Source organism: Leucoraja erinacea, chromosome 14 (genome assembly GCF_028641065.1).
Source record: "Leucoraja erinacea ecotype New England chromosome 14, Leri_hhj_1, whole genome shotgun sequence".
NCBI classification, from domain to species: domain Eukaryota; kingdom Metazoa; phylum Chordata; class Chondrichthyes; order Rajiformes; family Rajidae; genus Leucoraja; species Leucoraja erinaceus.
Genome location: NC_073390.1, coordinates 24,571,904 through 24,583,160, shown reverse-complemented (window position 1 = coordinate 24,583,160; position 11,257 = coordinate 24,571,904). Strand labels below are relative to the sequence as shown.

At 48.3% G+C, this 11,257-nt stretch overlaps 1 protein-coding gene across 2 annotated transcripts; it reads right to left on the bottom strand.

Annotated features, from left to right (window-relative positions):
• Positions 1-2,162: 2,162 nt before the first annotated feature.
• LOC129703426 (60S ribosomal protein L22-like 1) lies at positions 2,163-7,122 on the bottom strand. Of its 2 annotated transcripts, none has more exons than XM_055645854.1 (4): positions 7,069-7,122; positions 5,213-5,311; positions 4,105-4,226; positions 2,163-2,408 (listed from the first exon to the last, which is right to left on the bottom strand). In XM_055645854.1, exons 1-4 carry the CDS (start codon positions 7,075-7,077, stop codon positions 2,267-2,269), a joined length of 372 nt encoding a protein of 123 aa, XP_055501829.1. In that variant the 5' UTR covers positions 7,078-7,122; the 3' UTR covers positions 2,163-2,266. The 2 variants fall into 2 exon arrangements, with proteins under 2 accessions (XP_055501829.1, XP_055501828.1); XM_055645853.1 differs by having other exon boundaries at positions 7,030-7,092.
• Positions 7,123-11,257: the final 4,135 nt, after the last annotated feature.

Below are 11,257 nucleotides of genomic sequence, written 5' to 3'. Positions count from 1 at the left end.
CGTGATGAGCTCACTCTCCCTGAGGTTGGAGACGAAGGAGTGTCACAGGTGGACAGGAACTTCATCTGTCAGCGAATTGAGCATAGAAGCCAGGAGATTGTGTTAACGTTGTACAGACGTTGGTGAGGCTGCACTTAATTGTGCCCAGTTTTGGTCACCGATATAGGAAATATCCATTAAGGTGGGAAGAGTGTTAACGCCAGGACTCGAGACAGACGTGTGTGTGGGGGGGGTTTGAGGCTGCACTGGAGACCCGACCTTTTTGTCGTCGGGTCTCAGTTTGGTCAACGAGGAGCGGCCTCCAAACATATAGGCCGGGGACTCAGGTCCATTAAGGTGGGCCGAAGAGCGGGTGGAGCGGTGGAGGAATATTTACGAGGATGTTGCTGCTGCTGACTCGAGGGGCTGCTGAGCTGGAGTCAGGGGTTGGGAGGGAGACCGCTGGGGCTCCCCAAATGTCTTTTAATCCCGCCCTGCGGGTTAGAGTAGCGGGGCCTAGCACCAAATACCTTCCTTGCGAGCGCACGCCGGGGCAGCTCATTCCATATACGCAGCACCCACTGTGCAGCGGGACAATCGCCAATGCCCTTTGACTTTGAATAAGTTTATTTGGCCTTTGCAGAAACTGCATTTCATTTGACTCTTGATACTCTTGGGTTAATCTTTTAAATTGTTATAGTACCTGCCCCAAATACCTCCTCCGGCAGCTCATTCCATATACACAGCACTCACTGTGCAGAAAAAAGTGCCCCTTGAATTCTTATTAAATCTTCCCCCTCAGCTTAGTCTATTGTCACATGTACCGAGGTACAGTGAAACGTTTCTTTGTTGCGTGCTGCCCAGTTAGTGGAAAGACTATACATGATTACAATCAAACCGGCCAGTGTACAGATACAGAATATAGGGAACAATGTTTAGTGCAAGATTAGTCAGTAAAGTCAGATTAAAGATAGTTTGAAAGTTTCCAATGAGGTAGATGGGAGATCTCTAGTTAATGACAGAATGGTTCAGTTGCCTGATAACAGCTGGGAACTGTCTCATGTTGTTTGGTTCTCGATTCCCCTACTCTGTGTAAGACTGGTGCATTCACCCTGTCTATTTCCCAAACACATCTCAGCCTCCTGTGCTCCAAGGAATAAGCTGGTGCCCTGTCCACTGGCACCCTGGGGGATTTCCGGGACCGCTGGGCACCGCAGGGGGTTGAACGCATCCTCAATAAGGATTGTAACATAGTTGTATAGTAGTGTAAATGTTTTTTTTAAATAATTGAATAAATATTTTGATACATTTTAACAAAAGGAATAAGGTGGCAATGCCACGGGCAGTGGGTTGTCATCGACCCCGGGGTGAGTTCAGAAATAGATGTCAATTCATTGATCAGGGACTGCACTGCCAACTGCCCCCCTGATAAATGAATTGACATCTATTTCATTTATCAGGGACTGCACTGCCAACTGCCCCATCGACATGGATTTTCAATGAAAGCAAGGTTTTGCAAAATCACTCTGATATCTTGAATTCCCCATTTAAAGCACTGGAAATATAAAGCCACTCTGTGAGCAATGACGTTGGTGGTGAAAGACTGTAAAACTTTACCAATGAGTTAACGAACACTGCCCCCTGGTGACAGTTCCACAAACAGCAGATGAAGAGGAAGCACAAAATGCTAGAACTCAGTGGGTCAGGCAGCATCCCTGGGGAACATGGTTAGGCAAAGTTTCTGGTCAGGACAGCAGACGGAGAGGAATGTTTCATAGAGTGTTGGGGAGCAGAAAGATCTAGGAGCAGGTACATAGGTCCCTGAAAGTGCCATCATAGGCAAATAGCGTGGAAAAAATGCCTCTATTGTAGATGAGAAAGAGTGATAACATGAAACTAGTATGAACGGCTGATCCATGGCCGGCATGGCTGAAGAGCCCATTTCTGTGCTGTATCTTTCATTCATGGAAACACAGAAAATAGGTGCAGGAGGAAGTCATTCAGCCCTTCAAGCCAGCACCGCCATTCATTGTGATCATGGCTGATCGTCCCCAATCAATAATCCGTGCCCAATAACTCAACGTATCAGTTGGCACAGCACACTGTTCAGGGAAGATGTTACAGGTTTAAGGTGAGAGGGACAAAGTATCTTTCAAACAATTAAAAACATGTTTTCTGTAAAGTGGTCTTTCAGTGTGTGTTTTTATTAATAATTTAATAACTTTGTGTCCGTTGTAAACACACTTATGTACAAAGCAGTCTCATGTGCATCAGCACCGTTACCCTGTCAGTCCTCTGCTTCAGACTCCTCCTCCTGGCTGATTTGGAAGTAACGCAGCTCATAACTCTCCTTGTCTGAGGCAACCACTCGTAACCAGTCCCGCAGGTTGTTCTTCTTCAGGTACTTTTTCGTCAGGTACTTCAGGTACCTGAGGCACGAGGGAGAGAGAGAAAGAGATGGCGTCAAGGTTTAAAACGTCAAATCTTTAGTCGCTGTGCAGATTGGTGAGGTACAGCCAGTCAAGGGAGCTGCTCATCAACAGAAGGCAAACGCCTTGAACAATGGGCTGTGCAGTCGGTACTGCAGATACCAGAGATGCCTCAGCCCTCTCAGGTGAACATGAATGACCAACCACGAGGCACCCTCTACACTGTGTAAACAAACTTGCCCTGCACAGAAATAGGCACTTCTGCCCTCTATAACACCGTTAAAACTAATCTTTTGCCTGCACGTGATCCATATCCCTCCATGCCCATGAGCCAATCTAAAAGCATCTTAAATGTCACTATTGTATCTGCCTCCACCCTCGGCAGTACGTTCCAGGTACCCATTGCTCTCTGCTTAAAAACATGTTGCACCTCTCACGAAGCTGTGCCCTCTAATCTTTGACATTTACACACTGAGAAAATGCTTCTGAATGGCTACTGTATCTACACCTCTAGTCATTTAATATATTTCTATCAGGCATTCCCACATATTCTAATGTCCCAAAGAACACAATCCAAGTCTGTCTAACCTCTCCTGCAGCTAATACCGTCTAATCCAGGTGACATTCTTGTAAATCTTATGCACCCTCTCCAAAGTCTCAATATGCTTCCTGTAATGGTGGCAACCAGAAAGGCATACAATGCTCCAGAAAGGCATACAATGCTCAATACAACACATATAACTAGAGTTTTGTAAAGTTTCAATGCAACTGTTTAGTTTTAGAGATACAGTATGGAATTGGGCCCTTCAGCCCACCAAGTCCGTGCCGACCAACAATCACTCATACATCATTTCTATCCTACACACCAGGGACAAACAGTAGCCAATTAGCCTACAAAACTGAACATCTTTGAGATGTGGGAGGAAACTGGAGCACCGGGAGAAACCCCAAGCGGTTACAGGGAGAACATACAAACTCCACACAGACAGCACCCGTAGTCAGGATCGAACCTGGTACTCTGGCGCTGTGAGAGAGCAGCTCTACCACTGCGCCACTCCGCTGCCCTAACTGATTTGGGAGTCTGACAATAAGAATTTAACAAGCAGCAAGTGGGGGTTGTGGTTGCTCTCCCACCTCTCCGTCTCCTGCCCTATCCAGATCACGTTCCTGTTTGAAGGGTCTCGACCCGAAACGTCACGCATTCCTTCTCTCCAGAGATGCTGCCTGTCCCGCTGAGTTATTCCAGCATTTTGTGTCTACCTTCGATTTAAACCAGCATCTGCAGTTCTTTCTTACACATCCTATTCCTGTTTCTTGTATTGTCCCAAATGGCCCCACCACCCAGTCCAGGCAGAGACTAATGCAACACAAGCTGCACAGTTGTGTACCTGGTAGAGCTGCTGCCTCACGGCACCAGAGACCTGGGGTCAATCTTGACTACGGGCGCTTTCTATATGGAGTTTACACGTTCTTCTTGTGACCGCGTAGGTTTTCTCCAGGTGCTCTGGTTTCTTCCTACCCTCCAAAGACGTGCAGGTTTATAGGTTAACTGGCTTCTGTAAATTGGCCTTAGTGTGTAGGATATATCTTGTGTATGTTGGTCGGCATGGACTCGGTGGGCCAAAGGGCCTGTTTCCACGCTGTATCTCCAAACTAAACAAGCACCAGAGAGGGACAGATAGCGATGCGTGCTCACCTCTTGGAGAACTGTTTGGCAGAGGTGATTGTGATCTTGTTCCGAAGCCGTTCGATCTGGACCACTGTGCCCAGGTTCCCGGCCTTGCCGCCCACCTTCACTTTCTCACGCAGGAACTGCTCCTGTCGGTAAAACAGACGCGTGGGACACTAGGGAAGGAACCCTAGGCACGAACTAGGGAAGGCAGCCCTAGTCACAACAGGCAGTTAGCAGGGCCGAAGCAAGACCAAGCTGCAAACTGCAGGAAGTCCTGCGTCATATCTTCCCTCGGCCTCTTACTTCCAGCACCCACCCACCCACCCCTCCACAGCATTAAACTCCACAAAGACTTGCGGGGTTGTAGGTAAAGTGTATAAAGAGTGGATGAGAAAGTGGAATAACATAAACTGGTATGCACAGGTGATCAATGGTCACAGAAGGACACAAAGTGCTGTAGTAACTCTGTGGGCCAGGCAGCATCTGAGAAGAACATTTCAGTGACGTCTCGGGCCTGGACCCTTCTTCAGAGTTGCCGCTGGACCCACTGAATTACTCCAGCACATTGTGTCCTTTTGTGTATTAACCAGCATCTGTAGTTCTTTGTTTCTACATTGATCAATGGTCAGCATGGTCTCGGTGGGCTGCTGGGCCTGTTTACATGCTGTTTGTCTCTAAACAAAACATAAAGTGCTGCAGTAATTCGGGTCAGGCAGCAGGGAAATGGACAGGATGCTTCAGGTTGGGACCATTCTTCAGATTTTGTAGTGGGGGAAGAAAGCTGGAAAACAGGTGGGGTTGGGTAGTAGAGAGGAGACACGAGGAATTGCAGATGCTAGAATCCTGAGTAAAACACCAAGTGTTGGAGTAACTCAACGGGTCAGACAGCATCTGTGGAGGGAATGGATAGGGGATCTTTCGGATCTGAAGAAGGGACTGACCCATAACGTTGCCTGTCCATTCAGTGCTGTATCTTTCTTTCAATCAAGAGCCTGCATGTTCTTCACTGGACAGTGATATTCAGGGGAAGGACGGGGGGCACCTGGGAATGGGAGATCCCAGCCACATTGTGGCATACATCGCCCTTTGGGGAAGGGGACAGGACTGAAAGCCCAACAATTAAAGTGCTTACAAAGTTGGCGGAGTCGAGGATGCCATCTTCCACAGGGTTGGAGAGGTTGAGCGTGAATTGCCAAATGGGTTTCTTCTTCCCCTTGAGGGACTTCTTTGTCTGTTGGGGAGGAAAAGGAAATCAAACAGATCAAACCTCTCTACTCCCAGCTGGATAACAAACTCAACAAACCCCACACGGTTAAACAATGGTGGATAAAACATTTGGACAAGTACATGGACAGGATAGATTTAGAGGGATATTGATCAAATGCAGGAAGCTGGGACTAGTGTAGATGGCATGTTGGTCGGCATAGAAAACTTGGGCCGAAGGACCCGTTTGTTTCCGTGCTGTCTCTCCATGAGTAAGCACACTCCCAAACCGCAAACAACCCCGGAGCGCGAGGGAGAATCCATTACAGCAAATGATACACTCGTAAATTGGAAGGATATAGTTAGGGGGGGGGGGGGGGGGGGGGGGTGGCAAAGGTAAGCGGGGATAGCAGAGGATGGAGCTGATATTATCTGATTGATTGATGCAGCGTGGAACATGGCCCTTCGGCCCAACGAGTCTCCGCCGACCATTGATCACCTGATCACGCTAGTTATCCCATTTTCCCTACACACTAAGGGCAATTTCCAGAGGGCTGATCAATCTACAAACCCACACGTCTGTGGGATGTGGGAAGAAACTGGAGCACCCGGAGGAATCCCACATGGTCTCAGGGAAAACAGGCTAACTCCACACAAAGATTTTGCCTGTGGTCAGGATCAAATCCAGGCCTCTCTCTGTGTGAGGCAGCTCTACCAGCTGCGTCATCCGTTATAAGCGCCATAAAGTCTTACAGCGTGGAAACTTCCTTTGGCCCAACTTGCCCACACCAACCATGGTCCATCTACACTCATCCCACCTGCCTGCGTTTAGCCCTATCCCTCTAAACTTATTCTATCCATGTATCTGTCCAAATGTTTCTTAAATGTTGCGATAGTACCTGCTGTTGCGTTAGTAACTGCAGGGGTGAGGGGTGAAATTACGAGGGGGGGGGGGTCGTGCAGGCAAACAGTTTTGAAAAGTTGACCAGTTATGGAGAGATTTTGATATGCTCCGCTGTTTTTTCTTGGACAGAGGCCGAGGGGTGACCCGATAAGATTATTCATTAAAAGATTATTGGAGACATAGATAGGCTAGATGGTCAGAATTGTTTTCAAATGGTAGGGATATCAAACAAGGCTAGGTTTATGGCGAGAGAAAGGTGATCTGAGGTAGACACAAGAAACTGACGATTCTTAAATCTTGAGAAAAACAACGTGAAGGAGGATCTCATAACGTCAAGCAGCATCGATGGAGGGAATGGACAGTTGACAGAAGAGTGTGATCAGAGAGGCAGGTTGATATCTGGAACGCCGCAGCGAGGAGGTGGTGGCTTCAAAAACAATCACTACAATTAAGAGGCATTCTGACAGCTACTTGAATAGTCAGAGGCTAGGATACGGTTCCAACACGGGAACATGAGAATAGCGTAGGTGGGCATAAGGGACAGCATGGACGTGGTGGGCTGAAGGGGCTGTTTCTGCACTGTACAACTCCATATTCTCCTGTCCCTGGTGGAAGAGGCAGACGGGCAGGGAGGATCTGTCTGCCTCATGCGTGAGATGGGGAAGAGCTCAGGCCTGATGGTAAAGGGCCGAAGGGCCTACCTCCCGGGTTCAATGGCGGGAAGAAGGTTTCAGCGCTGATAGCCCGGGCTGGGCGGGCAGTGATGGACGGGCCGCCCGCGCCACGGAGGGAGCAGCCTGCGGTCGGACGGTGTAATTGACGGGAGGAGGTGTGTGATTCACCCGCCGGCCTCGGTCTCGGTCTCGGTCTGCTTCACCCACCAACTCCATCACTCGCTGCCCCGGCTCCGAAAGGAGCGGCTCCCGCCTGCCGCCGCCTTATATACCCGTCGTCTGCGCGATTGCGTCATCGCGCCTGAAGCCGCGCCGGTGGGAGCTGGCCCGCGTCACGTGGGCGAGGCACCAGCTGCCACGTGGTGCTCTCTGTGTTGAATGGATACACACAAAGTGCTGGAGTGACTCGGCGGGTCAGGCAGCATCTTTGGAGAACACGGTCAAAGATCCTATCGCGGAGCTCCGCTATAGGATCTTTGAACACGGCTGCTTCGGGTCGGAACCCATCTTCAGACTTCTGCGTGTTAATTTTGCTATGAAATGTGAGCTCTGGGATGCCTATTTTCATTAACTGAAGCAAAGGTACAGCAGTTATCATGGGTGACCTTAGTCTACATATAGATTGGGCCAACCAAATTTGGAACAGCGCTGAGGAGGAAGATCTCCTGGAATGCATACGGGATGTTTTTTTAAGCCAATATGATTGTAGAGGAAGCGAGTGGAGGGCAGGCCATCCTCAACTAAGTAGTGTGTAATGAGGAAGGAATAGTTAGAGATTGTTAGAGCGATGTTGACAGATGTTCCAAGCAAGTTCCAGTGACGTCAGTGAGTTTGCGGAAGCAGTCACCGACTTCATCGCAACAATAACCGACAACATCGTCCCCACGGTAAGGGTAAGCGCCTTTCCGAATCAAAACTCCTAGGTGGACAGGTCCTTCGTGTTGCTTTGAATGCTCGCCTACAACTCTGGCCTGGCATCCGGAAACATGGACGTCTACAAGGTGCAGTCCTACCGACTGCGAAGGGCAGTGAAGGACGCAAAAAGGTGGTACAGGGACAAGATGGAGTCACAGATGGAGCAGCAGGACACCAGACGCAACTGTTTACCAAACATCAATTACCGGAGCACCCCCCCCCCCCATCCGCAAGTGCCGGCACCTCCCTAGCTGATGACCTGAACTCTTTTTACACTCATTTCGAGACGGGCAACATCACCCGAGGTCTGCTGACTAACGACAATACCGTCAGTGGGCTGGCTATCGAAGCTAAAGGGAGGAATTTGCACACATTCTCGTTGTCCGAGCACGACGTGAGAAGGGCTCTGACACGGGTAAACACGAGGAAAGCTGCAGGCCCCGATGACATCTCGGGGCGAGTACTTAAGTCTTGTGCCACGCACCTAGCTCCGGTACTCACGACAACATTCAACCTCTCCCTGGACAAGTCCATGGTCCCTGCCTGCTTCAAAAGATCCATCATTGTACCGGTACCTAAAAATGCCTCCCCCAGCCTGTCTGAATGACTACCGTCTGGTGGCCCTCACCTCGGTAGTTATGAAATGCTTTGAGAGGCTGGTGAAGAAACACATCTATGCCTTCCTCCCTCGCAACATGGACCCGTTACAATTCGCATACCGTCCGAACAGATCCACGGACGATGCGGTCTCCCAGGTTCTACACACAGCTCTCTCTCATCTTGACAGCCAGAAGGGGTCTACGTGAGGATGCTGTTCATAGACTTCAGTTCAGCCTTCAACGCGATAGTCCCCACCAGACTGGCTGAGAAGCTGCTGGATTTGGGGCTCAACCCCCCTGTGTGCCTGGGTCCTGGACTTTCTCTCCACCAGGCCCCAGATAGTCAAGATGGGGGGAAACACATCAAAGTCCCTCACTCTAAGCACAGGATCCCCCCCAGGGTTGCGTCCTCAGCCCCCTACTGTACTCCATGTACACACATGACTGTGGCTAGGTTCAGCTCCAACTCGATAATCAAGTTTGCTGATGACACTGTGGTGGTGGGCCCGATCTCAGACAATGATGAGAAGGCCTACTGGGAGGAGGTGGCTGATCTGGCACTCTGGTGTCGGGACAACAGCCTCCTCTTGAACATCAAAAAAACTAAGGAGCTGATTGTGGACTTTAGGAGGGCACATCATCCGAGGACGTACACACCATTGAGGATAAATGGGGATACTGTGCTCAGGTTGAGCAGTTTTAAATACCTGGGAGTCCACATCTCTGAGGATCTGACATGGACATCACACGCTGCAGCACTCGTGAGTAAGGCAAGACAGCACCTTTACCACCTCAGGCAATTGAGGAAATTCAGAGTATCTCTGAGGATCCTCCAGTACTTCTACTCAGCAGCTGAGAAAAGCATCTTGTCTGGAAATATCACAATTTGGTTTGGGAACTGCTCTGCCCAGGACAAGAAGGCTCTGCAGAGTGTAGTGCGTTTGGATGAACGCACTATGGGAACTTCACTCGCCCCTCTGCAGGAACTATACATCAGAAGGTGTAACTCCAGGGCCAATAAGATCATGGGAGACCCCTTTCACCTCTGCAATGGACTGTTCCAGCTGCTACGGTCAGGCAAACGCCTCCGTTGCCATGCTGTGAAAACAGAGAGGTTGAGAAAGAGTTTTCTCCCAGAGGCCATTAGGACTGTAAACTCCTACCTCACCAGGGACTAACTTTACTGTACCATTCTACTATTTTTATTAAATTTTAAACATTCTTTAATAGAAGCAATTTTTTTCCCTTCCTCCCACAATATGTAATATGTAAAATAATAAGTGATTCTGTTCTATTCTGTTAGCGGTTTGTTTGTTTGTTTTTTGCACAAAGTCCGCGAGCATTGCCACGTTTCATTTCACTGCACATCTTGTATGTGCATGTGACGAATACACTTGACGACTTGAGATCTTGTGCAAAGCTCCTTGGGCAACAGTGACCATAATATGATGGAATTCTGCATCAGGATGGAGAGTGACACAGTTAATTCAGAGACTAGGGTCCAGAACTTAAAGAAAGGAGACTTTGAAGGTACGAGACAGGAATTGGACAAAGGGGTTAATTAAGGGAGGTGGGGGAGCATGAAAGAAAGCTTGCATGGAATATAAAAACTGGCTATAAAAGCTTCTTTAGATATGTAAAAAGGAAAAGATTCATTTGTCAGTCACTTACAGTCAGTCACTTCTTTAGATATGAAAAAGGAAAAGGACAATGTCAGTCCCTTACAATCAGAGACGTGAATTTGTAATGGGAAACAAGGAAATGGCAGAACAGTTAAATGAGTACTTTGGTTCTGCCTTCACTACGGAAGACACAACCAATCTCCCAGAAATTCTAGTGGGAGGGAGGAACGGAAGGGAATCCACATTAGTCAAGAAATGGTGTTTGGTAAACAGTTGCGACTGAAAGCAGATAAATCCACAGGGCCTGATGGTCTGCATCCCAGCGTACTCAAGGAGGTGGCCCTAGAAATCGTGGATGCAATGGTGATCATTTTCCAATGTTCTCTCGACTGGATCAGTTCCTGTGGACTGCAGGGTAGCTAATGTAACTCCACTTGTTAAGAAAGAAGGGAGAGAGAAAACAGGGAATCATAGACCAGTTAACCTGACACCAGTAGTGGGGAAGATGCTTCAGTCGATTATTAAAGATGCAATAGCGGCGCATTTGGAAAGTAGTGACAGGATCGGTCAAAGTTATTATATTATATTATAAAGTCAGCATGGATTTACGATGTGGAAATCATGCTTGACTAATCTTTTGGAATTTTTTGAGGATGTAACAAGTAGAATGGATAAGGGAGAGCCAGTGGTTGTGGTGTATCTGGACTTTCAAAAAGCCTTTGACAAGGTCCCACAAAAGAGATTAGTGTGCAAAATTAGAGCACATGATATTGGGGGTAGGGTATTGATATAGATAGAGAACTGGTGTTCAGTCAAGAAGCAAAGAGTAGGAATTAACGGGTCCTTTTCAGAATGGCAGGCAGTGACTAGTAGGCTGCCGCAAGGCTCGGTGTTGGGACCTGTTATTTACAAAGCATATTAACGATTTAGACGAGGGAATTAAAAATAACATCTGCAAGTTTGCGGATGACACAAAGATGGGTGGCAGTGTAGCTGCGAGGAGGATGCTATGAGGCTGCAGGGTGACTTGGATAGGTTGGGTGAGTGCGCAGATGCATGTGGATAAATGTGAGGTTATCCACTTTGGTGGAAAGAAGGCAGGTTATTATCTGAATGGTGTCAGATTAGGAGAAGGGGAGGTGCAATGAGGCCTGGGTGTGCTTGTACATCAGTCACAAAGTAAGCATGCAGGTACAGCAGGCAGTGAAGAAAGCTAATGGCATGTTGGCGTTCATTGTGAGAGGATTTGAGTTTAGGAAC